Source organism: Psittacula echo (genome assembly GCF_963264785.1).
Source record: "Psittacula echo genome assembly, chromosome: 7".
NCBI lineage: Eukaryota > Metazoa > Chordata > Aves > Psittaciformes > Psittacidae > Psittacula > Psittacula echo.
This window is the reverse complement of record NC_137740.1, coordinates 60,055,204-60,069,367: the sequence shown is the minus strand read 5'-3', so window position 1 is coordinate 60,069,367 and position 14,164 is coordinate 60,055,204. Positions and strand designations below refer to the sequence as shown.

At 39.1% G+C, this 14,164-nt stretch overlaps 1 protein-coding gene across 2 annotated transcripts in view; it reads left to right on the top strand.

Moving 5' to 3' along the window:
• Positions 1 to 14,164, top strand: part of FAM168B (family with sequence similarity 168 member B) — a 33,763-nt gene that overhangs the window by 13,568 nt on the left and 6,031 nt on the right. The window contains exons 4-7 of one of the 2 annotated variants that reach the window (XR_013957445.1): positions 2,645 to 2,787; positions 3,859 to 4,036; positions 5,336 to 5,464; positions 6,811 to 10,410. Coding sequence is in view for 1 of the 2 variants with exons in the window: in XM_080623561.1 (XP_080479687.1) it covers positions 2,645 to 2,787; positions 3,859 to 4,036; positions 5,336 to 5,448 (434 nt within the window). In the remaining variant the exon portion in view is untranslated. Of the gene's footprint in view, positions 1 to 2,644; positions 2,788 to 3,858; positions 4,037 to 5,335; positions 5,465 to 6,810; positions 11,934 to 14,164 lie in introns of those variants that run through there. The other variant, XM_080623561.1, reaches the window with a different exon arrangement.

Below are 14,164 nucleotides of genomic sequence, written 5' to 3'. Positions count from 1 at the left end.
TTCAGAAAGGGCACCTTTTTACAGGTATCTTCCTTAAATTTCTGTGGTTTTGAATAACCATATGGTTTACTTTTAAGGTCTTTGTGCCTTATAAGGGAGACAAAACTTAAATGGGAAGGCACATCTGTATAAGAACTATTCTGCCACTTTGTAAGAATGAAAGTTTAATTGCTTGTGCAACTGTATCATTTTTAGAATGAGAGGGGGCTTAAATGAGGGCATAGTTGTAGCGCTGTTGTGATGCTTTGTGTTCAGCATTTTGTAGCTGAGTTTTTCAACACTTAATAGCGCTCCGTACTAGAAATAGAAGTTACTTCCTCAGCATGCTCTATTTGTGAAGTACTTAGGATCTGTGAAAGTGAGAGTTCACAGTAAGTGCTGTGGTAGCTTGCTTTATTGTCTCAAAGGTGATAGATTCTATTAAAAAACCCCAAACCCCATAGTAAACTTATTTCTTTGTGAATGTAACCATTTTCTGCATGAAGGGTGGAATGAAATTGGAAGGAATCTCAGACTTCTGCAAAACGCATGAAGGTCATCTCTCATCATGCTGTCTGCACAGACAGATCTTTCACAACACAAATGCCAGTGTTATTTCTGCTCTATGGCTTCAGATCTGTTCTCTCTATTGAAGTCAGCACATTCTAGATAGTTTTTGAAGTCAACCTTTTCTCAATTCTGACAGTCTCATTTTTTTTCTATAATTGCCAAGTATTTTTAGTTCCTTGTGTTGCCCTAGTACTAGTTTGTACGATTCCAGCTAAATAGAAATCATAGCTGTGGATGTTGTCTCCTAGAGTGACACACCTGCGTGAGACCCAAGATCTTTACAGCATAGCACAGGCTAGGGCCTTGATGCTTTCCCCAGAACAGGTCATCTCTGTTGTTAAGTACCCTAAATGTAATTACTGGTGGATGCTGCTTGCAAAGGAATTCGTATTGCCACTCTGACTTTGAGCTGTAGTATAATACTGGGAGTGTAGTGTGCAGCAGCAGTGGTGCTTCTAGTAGATCTCCTTCATGCCTTGTCAAGCCCTTGTTCTGTTACCCTGAGACTGCCTGATGAGGGCGGGAGAAATAGGGGAATAAGTGTCTTTAGGCGGATGAGCCAGCAGTTGCTATTTATCCTTGTAAAAATCGGAACAGTTCCCACCTCTTAGACAGCAGACTGATTCTGGGGCCTTTGTAATAGGAATGCAGATTTCTTCCTGATGGCTTCTGAAGTATTGCTGTAATGTATAAAGTAATTCGCAAGTGATGAATAAGGGTATGTGTACATAAGTAATAAACAAAAAGAAGATTTAAAGATATTTAAGTACCTTCAGAGTCAAATTGGCAGTTGTGATGAACTCTACGGTGCTCATGTTTTAAAGGTGTGACTGCTCATATTTATTTTAGCCAGTTATTTTAGCCAGAAAACAAATATGCATAAATAAATGTAGGTTAAAGTAGAGGTTGCAGATTGTGTCTCTCTGTTGAAATTAATCTTGAGCTCTTTACATGATTTGTGACACTTGAAATTATTCTGTGCTGTGTCTTATACAGAATGTAACTGCAGGTTAGGTGACCGTGGCTGTGTTTTGCCAGAACATTTTCATGGTGCATTGGGAACTGGGCTGATACTAATGCCACATACTATGCCAAATATAAATATCTAATTGTTAGCGTCAGGACAAACACATAACCATCGGAATGGTTATATGAGATGCTTTATTAAGGCGCCGAGAACCAGGGGTACGCACCCAAATCTGGTTCTAACCCCGTCACATCGCGTTTGCAATTTATACGTTAGAAGTTTCGCAATAGGTATCAGGGATTATTTCATCAGTCCTTTACGACAGCAGCCTCTCCTACGCTTGCGCGGCCCCCTCTGGTGGTCGTCTGGTGGTCGTCCTGATGAAGTAAGGAGTCTTCCTCACTCTGTCCTCTTTTTACATTTCTGTTCTTTGGACAAATCCCAACCATTATGTGGATACAGCATTCTTTTATCTTCCCTTGGTATGTGGTTCAGGCTTACTTAATCTTTGGTTCTGCTAAGTTGGAGTTTCACAGTATATTCTTTTCTACATTCCCTTTACTTTACAAGGTTATATTTGTTTCTATTCCTAAAGTCACCATTGTAGCGTTTAGTTATAAAGTAGCTAGGATACAAACCAGCGCAATTGCAGTATTCAGTGTATGAAGCTTCTCTATTGATTTATGATTTCTAAACACAATCGCTTACTGGAATAGTGTCTAAAATACAGAACAGAAAGTTACAAAATTTTAACACATGTACAAAGGCTTTCTTCGCAAACTGCAAACTTTTCAAATATAATCACTGCTAGAATGGTTTCAGAAATTTTCACCCTCCTGTAACATAATGATATTGCTACAAAAATCCAAATCCACTTCTTTGATCCCATATCCAGAGATCTGAAAAACAAATAGTGCCAAAATACAGTTAACTGTTGATAACTTAGACACAGTCAAGTGTATTACGTAAATAATAGAACTTGTGCTCAGATATTGAGACTAGTGTACTAAGTACTCGCGTGAAGATTAAGGCATGTGGAAATTAAGAAAATTGTTATCCTTGACTTTAGAAAGCAATGCACTGGCACTTAGTTTTCATGTTTTTAATGCAAATTTACCTTTGTTTCAGGTTATACACCAGGAACCCCATATAAAGTATCTTGTTCACCCACTAGTGGAGCAGTGCCACCATATTCGTCATCACCGAATCCCTATCAGACTGCTGTGTACCCAGTTCGAAGTGCCTATCCACAGCAGAATCCATATGCACAGGTAAATGAATGAAACCCAAAACCTGTCTTGATGGTATTTTGTTTATTACATTAATATCTGCTTGAACTCTAAATTTTACATCATATTTATTTCTTGATGTATGGTGAAAGCTTTAACTACTTGCACGTACTCTGTAAATCACTACTAAGAATTCTAACTGCATGCACTATTACACTCTAGCATGACAGTTACTTTGCGCTTACTGATCATGTGTTCAGCCTATGAAATTACACTAGATTCAGTAGCTTTAAAAACATGTGCTGATGCTCTAACTACCACATTCAGATTTTGTTCTGTCAAAAACTGTCATAAGCTTGCATTGATGTGGTTTTTCTAGGAAGCCTCTGTTGTGAATCAGGGAGTTAAAAAGTCTCATCCTAGGCACACTGTTGAAAACTAGTAGGATAGAATTAAGACACTTAAGTGAGCTTGATATTTTGGAAACGCTGGCCCTCTTTTTGCATAGAAGAATCTTGCCTGGCATGTACGCAGTAGCTGAAGGGAGTTAATAAGGGAATCAAGCTTTATCCAGTCTCTTCAGTGTGCTTGGATTTGTCTAAAACATTTGGTTCTTTAACTAAAAGCAGCTGAATAAAAAGTTGTCAAAGTGAGAGAAGTTCAGTTATGGATTAATATACGAAAAGGTAGGAAACGAAGAGAAAGACAAATGAGTCCATGTTGTTGATGGTACAGTCAGCATCGGAGTTTTACGGAAGGTCTCTGTTTTGAATGTTACCCTAAATGCCTTAAAAAGGGGGCTAAATGTTTAAAAAGTTCGCCAGTGAAACAGAGTAGTTGAAATGAGTGTTTTGGTTTCTGCTCTGTAAATACCTTGCATCTTTAGGATAATGCTTTTATGACACAGTCACAGAATCAACAAGGTGGGAAAAGACATTCAAGATCATCAAGGCCAACTGTTCTCCCAGCACTACCAAGTCCACCACTAAACCATGTCACTGAGTGGTTCCACCACTGCCCTGGGCAGCCCATTCCAGTGCCTGATTATGAAAGAAGACACCATTTATCTTCCCCATTGGAATTACTTAATTTACTTTCTTTTTTCTCCTACAGCAAGGCACTTACTACACACAGCCTTTATATGCAGCACCACCCCACGTAATTCACCACACCACAGTTGTGCAGCCTAATGGCATGCCAGCAACTATGTATCCTGCTCCAATTCCACCACCAAGAGGAAACGGTGTGACTATGGGTATGGTGGCTGGGACTACTATGGCAATGTCAGCAGGTAGGTGAACCTTACGTCTTTTTTGATTCAAACTGTTTCAGTTCAAGACAGAACACAGGTGCATTACGTGATGCCAGGGTGTACTTGGCAGAAATTGTAAGATCATTTAGATTAGAAGGGACTTCTGGAGGTCATCTAGTCCAGGGTCTTCAAATTTGGGTTTGGCTATATCAGGCTATGTACTTGTTCAGTGGTATTTGGATCATCTCTAAGAATGAAGATACCACATCCTTTTTCAAGTATTATAATTTATAGATTATATAAATTATATAATTTACTGTAATCTATTTATTACAGTAAAATAGATTTTTATGCCTTTATGGAATTTCACTTACTCTTGCATCCTTTGCTTCTCATCTTATCACTGTCAAGAGTCTGACTTCCTCTTCTCAATACATTTCTCTCTGCCTAACTGAAAACAGCCACCTCTTAAGACTGAGGAAAATGCAGTATTTTCAGTCCATGCCTCATATCACTGACATTCTTTGTGTGTTGAGATAGAATATTTTACGTGTTTGCACTCCCTGCAGGTCTTCCATGTCTTTTGCAATGGTTAGGAATGCCTGCTTCCTAATGCCACACTCTTTTAATGGTAGTGTTTTTTGAGAGAAAGTGTTAAACCAATAATCTAGGCTCATCTGTGTTTACTGAGGGGGTGTCATGCTTTGTTACTCAGTGGGTGGTAGCTCACGAGGAAATAATTCATATTCTTTTATTTGAGGCATCTCAAAACTAGACAAACGTGTGTCACAAACAGAGCTAACATTGGGGTTTTGTACGCTGGCGAGCTTATCCCAGGAGTTTGTTACTATTTCTGCAAAGTGCTATGGAGTAAGGCTGTTTCAAGATCCTGCTATCTCAGCTTCTTTGTTTCTGAAGCCCCTTAGTCTGTGAAAACCTATCTGTAAAAATGCCAACAAGAATAAATTTTTTCTGATTTATTAGTCAGGTTACTTCTACCATCAAATATTTTTTGGCATGTAAAGCCTGCTGTGGGGATAAATTTTGCAGTGAATAATGCTTATATTGCAGGGTTTCTGCTAGAGCTATTTTTGAGTAATGAATATCTTTGTGTGCATTGGACTAAACATCAGAATGATCCACTTGCATGAATGTTTGCAGGAAGATAGGGGCTGGAGTGCAAAACGGTACTGGTCATTTTGCATTGGAAGATGAGCAAGCTGTAATTGTTTTGACAATTAATTGTAATTGTTTTGTAACTAACTCTTCCTTCCCCTTTATTTTCTTCTTTGCACTAGAGTTTATGTTTACTGAAAAAATATGTTCTCTTCATCCTAGGTACTTTGTTGACAACTCATTCCCCAACTCCAGTAGCCCCTCATCCAGTTACTATGCCCACGTACCGGGCTCCGGGAACGCCAACCTATAGTTATGTGCCCCCACAATGGTGATCATCTGGCAGTCAGTGTAAGTTACTGATTTAGATTGAAAGCAGTTAATCGTTGCTATAAATGCCAGCACTGCAGGTTCTTTCAGGGAGATAGTTTCAGAAGGTAAGCAGTCTGGGGTACTTGTGGACTATTCTAATTGAGTAAGAACACACAGAAAGTACGGCTTATATAACAGCTGTTCCCTGCAAGGTAGAGAAGCCTACTGTGACTTCTTCAGTGGTCTGTATCTTCAGAAATGATGAATCGTTTTCATGGTTAAGTGTTGAATGTGAAAGAATGAGCCTCAGGTTTTCCGTATTAAAATAAATCTGGGATTAAATGTGTTCAGTATTTTGGATTCATTGGTAATTGTTGAATTCGGAAATACTGTGGTTCCTGGATGAAGCAGTGCATGTATATTTGCAGTCCTATTTTTGATGGGCTAGATATGTAGGCAGGGTGTTTTGCCTTGCTCTGGGGCTGAATCTTTCTCACAAACTGCTAAAACAAATACACAACCTTGAGTTAATTTTATATATTCACTCTGTTTCAGGTAAGCATCCGTTCACACTTCTTGCAGGCATGGAAAAATTTTCTAGTGTGGATGAACATGCTAGGGGTTTCATGAAAAGGAGTTAATTTTGATATCTTCTGTAACTTGGTATAGATTTTGGGGGTGTAATGTGTCAAACTGACCAAGTCTGATACTTTGGGGATCCTCACTTCTGTTTCTGGTTTGGTTTTGGGTTTTTTTTAGCATAAATTGTGAATGGTTTCCTTTGAAATAAGGACTTGTCAGACCAAATGAACTTGCAGTTCTCACTGAATCCATTTTAGCTTATGACTAAGTTAACTTTGTTTTAACTCGGGGTTTCTGTTTCAGTAGTTAGGAGTCCAGCGTTGTGGACTGCAGGTGACTGTATTCCCTTTGAGTTAGTAAATGCGACAACCATTTCTTATTTTGCTGTGTTCCTAATTAACTGCAAACCTGAAATGTTTCACTTGTATAATATGACACTCTTGGATGAAATAATGCGAGTATTGAAGTGAGAGTTTTGCTGGGACTAAACTCATGACTGCTGACAATTAAACTTAGTGTAAAATACATTTCTAATATTGCAACTTCAACTTAAGACCGCACCAATGACAGCTGAAACAGAGATGATGTGAGAAAATCAGTGTAGTGAATTCTTAAACTAGAAGCTTTTAGGTTTCAATTGACTGGATAAGTGCTAGGGTAGCATTATTACCATCTGTTGTATGTGCATTATCAATACAGTGCATGCAGTATTTGAATGTTGTTCCACACTCAAAATAGTATTTCACATAATTGAGAATGTTTCCTACTTTCCCCTCCCTCCCCCCCGCCCCCCCTTAACATAGGTTTGAAGATGGGAGATATGCAATCAAGAAATTGAGGTTTAAAAGTTGGTGCTGAAGCCCTCATGCCTCCAACCAGGACTTTCCTTCTGAATGCTTTCAACACTTGGCTAAACACTACTAATTCCTGATCACTGAAGATTTTCCAGTGCTGCATATCTTACATCTTGGAACTCCAGCAGTTAGTCTTAAAGCAAATCCTGTTTTGTGGACTGTCTTGCAATTTTTTAGCTAATTATAAAGATAAAAAGGGAGTATAAATTTATTCTGGTCCATATCTAGTTGAATGCATGTTAAAACACAAAAACGAAGCTTGCTCAATCTACCTGCAGTGACTGATGCAAAAACCATCATATGCAAATCCAAAGGAACCGAAAAGTATTTTACAACTTGTATCACTAATGCACTGTTGTAATGTATGCAGAGTCTTAAGAGACAGAATCTTAAGTTTCTTTGTAGAATACCATAATATGCATTAGATAAGTGCATCAGCCTTTTTCAGGTTAATGGAGTCGCCAGTTTAAAAGGGGCATATTTTCATTTAAGTCATCTTTTCAAATTCAACTACTAAATTGGAGTGACTGGAAAATAAGTCAGACAAGCTGTAGAAATCCCGCACACAGTTAGTTTACTTCATACCTTTTCATTTTCATTGTAAGGATTCAGTGTTATACAGATGTTCTTAAGGATCAGAGTGAAATGACAAAGGTAATGCTGTGTGTGCCAGTAAAATAACGCAAACTTCCTCGAGGCAAAACTGGTTCTTAGGAATAGTAGGGGGTGATGTCACCTGCTTAGTGAATTGCATGTCCTGGGGAGATATATATCCAGTACTATCTTTCATATGATGCGAGATGTGTCAAAGTGAGACTGCCACACAGACTGATAGAAAAACACTTTCTTTTAGTTCTCAGTTCAGGAAATCCGTGCTGTTTTTCCTAAAGGATGTTGTAGTCAGTTGCAAATATATGTGCAGTTGATCCAGCTTGCTTTCCTGGAACCTAAGAAATGTTAGGGCTTTCTACAACCAAGAGGAGCTCAGCTGCATGTTTTTCTGAGGAAAGCTTGTGTGCCTGATGAGTATGTTAAAGGGGAACAAACCATTTTAACACAATTTCCTTGTTAGCTACTTGCAGTAAGGACTATGGCTATGCCGTAGTAGGGCTGCCAGAATATAGAAGTTTCAAATCGTTGTTCTTTTATCTTTTTTATTTTATTTTATTTTATTTTTCCTGAGAATATTTGTAATGGAAGTAGGAGTCACTTGTTGGTTTCAGCATTTTGATGTGTTTTCTTAGTGTTTTGTTTTTTTACTTCCTAAATTGCACTTGGAAGCACGTGAAATAAGACTTGACTGCAGATTAGCATTTCATTGCAATGAGTCATTTGTGATATTCTTTCTTGCAACTTCAATTTTTCAGAGTACCTCAAAGCAAGTGCTGTGGGATAAAGGGCTAGCCTTAGAACCCATTTGTATACCAAAATTGCTGCGGGGGAGATTTTAAATTTTTGAAATTGAATATTGCACATTTAAAATCAAGGGTTTCTTAAACCTCCTTGACTTTATGATTCCACAAAGATGCGATTTTTCTGGTTTTGGATACATTCTGCCTGCAATAAATGACGCAGTAAATGGTTATAAAATGTTGTTCCCTTTTAATCGTTTACACAGAGGTGTGTCAGGCTGTGTTGTTCTTGTAGGTTAACTTCCGTTCAGAAGTCAGGTTTTTTAAAGTTGTGTATGTAGTTACGCTTTGTTCTGGGGTGTTCTGCTCCTATACAGATTTGGCAGCTACTTCAGGGTAGCATCAGTGCTGACTTAATGCTGCCATTCCAGTACTCTGCCCTGTGGGAGGCTTATGTACCTTCATGACCTGTTGGTGGTTAAAGCCTTCAGTAATTTTATTTTATAGTAAGCACTCTCCATGTTTTGTACTTCCTTTTTTTTTTTTTTTGTTGTTGTTGTTTAATAAAGTTTAGGTTTATTTTGCATGAATCACTGTCAGTGGACGGCCCCCTTATTTCTAATGCCTTGAACATAACTACGTTGTTTGAATAAGTACTTTAAACCTTACTCATGAGCACTTAACTGCAGCTTAGGGATTTCCATATGTTTTTATATGGAGCAAAAAATTACCCCAGGCAAACTTAATTGAATCTGTACTGCTTCATTCAAGTCTGTTTAACACTTCCATTTGTGAAGTAGATTTGCAGCTTTGACTAGTTAGGTGTGCCAGAGAGTACAGTAAGCATTAATGCAGGCCATTTGTCCATTTTAGCTAGTAGAGAGTGCCGTTTTGTTGTCTTAGCATGACTTGTAAAAAGAGCTGAGGTATGAAACAGTGCTATATTGGGGAGCAGCTATAAAGAACAAGCTCAAAGCTTTGCTGTCTCCTGTCTTATGACCCATTAAACTAAAGCTTTGAAAATAGGAGAGAACTTTCATGAATGCTGCAATAGATAAATAGTTAAGGAATGACTATAACTTCCTATGTATTTGCTTTAACTTCAGATTCCTAAATGTCATCTTGGAAATGGTCTCTGTATAATATTCCATAACATGCAGGCAGTCTCACTTACTTGAGCACTTTTATTTCTTAAGTTGCATTATGGGATTCATCCACGAGGGGGAAACTGTACCTTCCTTAAAAGGTACCACACCTCCCAGTTTTGATTATAATCTACTGGGAGGATTGATACGGAAAGTAACCAAAAGCACAGTGCAGGGGGACGGGGGGGGAATACATGTGTATATATAACTATCTTAATGGTATTTTGTTGCAAATAGTAGAAAGCATGGATATAAAACTGCAGCAGAGGAAACTGTACATCATTAAATAAGCGTTTACACAGCGAGGGTCTTATGAAACATTCTCTCCTGCTTTTTATATAACATTCCCTATTTAGAATTCCTTTATAAATAAATACACAGTATGTGTTTGCACTAGAGCTCCTCAGCAAAAGACAAGAGCTGGTGCAGTAGAGACATTTCAGATCAAGCTTCTCTTTAAAAAAAAAAAAAAAACCAACAAAAAAAACAATAAAAAAAAATCCTTTTATGGCAGCTTTGTAAGATTAAACCAATAAAAGTACTACTTTAAACCTGGAACTGAAACTAACTGTTGCAGCAATAACAAAGACAAGTCTGAGGAAGTTTTGGGTTGGTTGTTTTTGGTTGGTGTTTTTTAATTCACATTTTAGGTGTTGAATTTAGATCAAGTATTTTTTACAAACTGAGGTATTCCCCAGGTCAGTACGAACCGATTAAAATGTCTTGTAAATGTGGCAGCAGCAAAAACCAGTGGCTGATAATTGGCACCAAAATGATGTAGCCCTTGTCAGTGATGTGGTGGTGAATAATGAAACACTAGGAAGGAGAACAGAGAACCTACTACTAGGTCTTGTTTATGCTTGTTGTAACCATCTCCTGTTTGAAGTTTTTAGGAGACACACAAGGAATGCTGTTCAAGAAAGCTTCGAGTGTACTATGCAAGTTAAGTGCTTAGATGCAGTGATAGATGAAGAAAATCCTTTCTTTTAGCTGAAGTCCTTCCTTGTTTTGCTTCATCCACTGAAAAACAAAAAAATCCCAATCCACCACCCGTAAGTACCACCATGTCTTAGTGTTGTCTGAGAATAGTTCATGGTACAGTTGTATACCAGGGTACTCAACATTGACTACTCTTTACAGAGCGTTCTGCCTTCACTGCTACTTGAGTAGTGAGGTCACTTAAGATATGTGAGCAAGAGCTGGTCAGAACTGACTTGGAATCATCCCCCAGTGCTTAAGCACAGTATTATACACCATTCACCTGGGTTTAAAACCTAATTTTGATTGAACAGGTAAGCAAAGTAATCCAATACCACCACTTTGCTCTAGGCTTAAGCTCCTACCAGAGTGTAGTAAATGCCATGTATGTGAACTCTCTCATCCTAGGAACATGAACAATAGTGATGCTTCAGCTGGAACTTGCGGGAAAGAGGACAGATGCTGTGCTTGTTGAATGGGTGGTTGCAGTTGCCCGGGATGTGGTTTGTGCAGTAGAAATAGGCTTGAGCCATATCCTGCCTTCTCCAGCAGGTGTCACTGGCCGACCTTAGCATGTGCAGAGGGTCAAACGCAGTCCATTAATCCTCCTGTTGAAGTGTTTGTGAATACCTCTCATTATTAAGTATCAGCTTTCTCATCTGTATTTTATCTGCTCAGAGCTTCCTGCAGACCCTCAGATTTGAGGAGGCAGAATGCCAGTTAACAGGAACAGCTGCAGCAAGGCTAGGATAGTTTTGTGGATCAAGCTTTGCCAAGAATCCAGTTCATTTTGAGATCTCTGAAGTAGTGAGGACTCTTTCAGCGGGGTGTGTACACCTCTGGGGAGGTGTTGAGAGAGAATGAGCTGTGGTGGTGTAGACAGAAGGGAGGGAAGAAGGAGCAGGGCTCATCTGGCGACAAGGAAACCTTTTCTTGTGCGGGTTGAATATACTACTGAAACACCTGAATTCCACAGGTAGTAAGGGTCTGTTCCTGATCTTAGTGATTTATGGGCTCTGAAGTTTCAACATCTAGAAGGTAAACGTGGCTTTTCTAAACTGTTGTGACTTTTGGGCACTTAGCAGGCAAACTGGGAAAGCTGTTCAAGCTGGCTGCTGTACGGACTTGTTTTAAGTAGAATGGATTGGTTAGTGGGGTTTTTGTTATCATATTGCTATTATTGGCTGCCCTCCTATCTAAGATTTGAAGCAGTGAGTGCATGCGATGGAAGTACAAGAGGCCCCAGTAATAGTTCTCCATGTTTGTTATGAAATAGACACAGGTTTCCTTTTTATGACTTTTTTTAAAACTGTCCTAGGAACAGTTGTATTGGTACTTTTTTAAGTTTAGGTCAATGTTGTCTTCCAGAATAAGTTTTAAGGCATCACTCACTCCTGCATTGAACTATTGCATCAACACAAAGAGTGGAGATTCCATTCTGAGCCAGTTCAATTGTGAAAAATCATACTTTTTTATTTTTTATGCAATTCAATGAGTAGATGAGCTCAGATTTAAATTCTTAAAGCACGTTTATTGTAACAAGAATTGTTATGTATTAATACTTCCGTTTTCAATAAAGATTGACTTGTGTTGCTTATTGTGGTTTTTTCCTCCTGCCTTTGGTGACATCCTTTTAGATGAGATTCTGTTGCTGGATAGCAGTCTGGTATGTTGAAACTCCTTAAGGTAATGAAATCTGGTGAGTGATTGAAGCAAAGCAAAACATTTAAATTGCTTAAGTGACTTTTCTCAGTAAGGTTTCTTAATGGCTAGCAAAACACAGTAATAAAAGGCTTCCCAGTGAAGGATAAGCTGCCCTAAGTTGTCCTGCTTGAGGGTACAGTAAAGGTGGTGCAACCCTGCCTCATTCCCTTTTGAGGGATTTCCTGGGGTTTGAGGATTTTATTACTTTATAGCTTAAAACAATGTAACATGTAAAGTTTCACAGTGCTTTGATAACAAATCAATGCTGTTTCAGAGGTGACAGTCCCTGAGCAGAAAGCTGTTGTAGATCAGTGTCTTGAGTGTTCTCCAGAAGGAAAATAATTGAGTAGGTGTGAACTGTATGAAATCATCCTATTTCTTTTGAGTGTGGGTGGCTGTAAGTGACACTAATGTTAGAATGGAAGTAGGTATATTTGAGGGGGATGAGGCAGTACTGCTTGAATTAACCAGCTATTTCATCTATTGTAGGTCTCCAAAAATAACAGTAACTTACCTGCTAACATGCCTGTGAAAAGCAACACATGCGGAAGAGGAGGGTCCAGCGTCAGTAACTGCATGGATCTGCAGAAATAGCGTTTGGCTTTTGAGTTTATTGCTACAGGTCTCTTTCATTGTTCAGTCAAATAGCTGAGCTTCTAAAGCAGCCAAGCACCAGGAATCTGTGGACAGATTTTTGCACTTCAAGTGAATGGCTGGTCAGGTATCCTGGGCTCACTTTTATTTTACAGGGAGATAGGTTTGGCTTTTGGTTTCATTTGGTTGGGTTCTTGTGTGTGTTGGTTGGGGATTTTTTTGCACATCACAGGAGCTGATGGAAATTCAGAATCCTGAAGTAGTGGATTGCTGGAATCTGGGAGGACACGAAGGAGTAAAACTGTTCTCCACAATGGTGCTGATGATTCTTGGTTTAGAGGCATTTTGGTGCAGCTGTTGTTGTGGTTGTGTGTTATTGTGAAGAGTTAATTTGCACTGTATCTGCCACTCGGAAGAACATGGTACTGAACAACTTTCAGGTTCTGTATGTGGGATTTCTTTCTAGTTCGTGTCAAATGTATCCATGGAACTATCAAAATGATGGATCATTTATGTTGGTGGGATTTTTTTTTTTTTCCCCTCTCTTCCCAGATTAATTCTGCAATGACATTGTGATGCCTATTGCTCTCCCACTTACTTGCTTATGAGTGGGAGGTGCTGTCAATTGTGCAGATAAGAATTGCCTTCATTTTAGAGGCAGCTTGGAACACTGCGTAACAGCCAGAGCCCCTTCCCAAAACATAACCATTCAGTTGGCTGTTGCCAGAAGTAAGGCAAGAAATTTTGATGAGTCTCAAGTTTTTCTGTAACTGATTATGGGCAAGAAGAGAGTTTGGTTTTCTTATGTCTTGCTTTGATTCTGAACTCCATGGCTCACTGTAGATGAAGTCAGGCAATAGTTGGTGAACTCCACTGGAGTCAGGAGCAGTGTACTGATTGTTATTTAGCTGGGAATTCTCCTTTGCAGGCAATACCAGTGATAGTGCTGAGGTTCAAAGTGGTGCTGCACTGCATGAATAAAACGTCTGACTTAGGTGTGGGAGGCTGAATGCTGTCCTGTATTTTATTTCAAACTCCATCAGTCTATTGGCTACCCAGAATAGAATGGACTGCTCTAACAAAATATAAGCTAAAACCCAAGAGCACTTCCGTAGCTATGGGAAGTTGTATTGTCTGCCTTGGAGAGGATGGCAGACCTACAGGGAAGGCTGTTGGGCCTCATGGGTATGAGTAACTGTGGCTGGAGCTGGGGCTGAAGTTTTTCTTGAGGATGGTGTGATTTAGATAGCAGGTGTATTGTTTCAGGTTGCTGGAGGTTAAAGAAAAAGGAGAACAATTGTCAAGCGCAGGTAAGGTGTATAGACAGGCTGCTGCATCTGAGGAAAGGGATAAGAGCAGGTACAAAAAGACAAAGCTCTCTGAAGGGGGAGTGCTGTTATGTAGCTCCAGTTGATTGTAGCAGATGCAAAGGCTTATTTTATATACTCAGTAGTTAATGTTTTATGGGTGGATTACAGAATTAGACAAGAGTAAAGGTGATAGCTTTTTTATTTCCTATGTTACGAATGT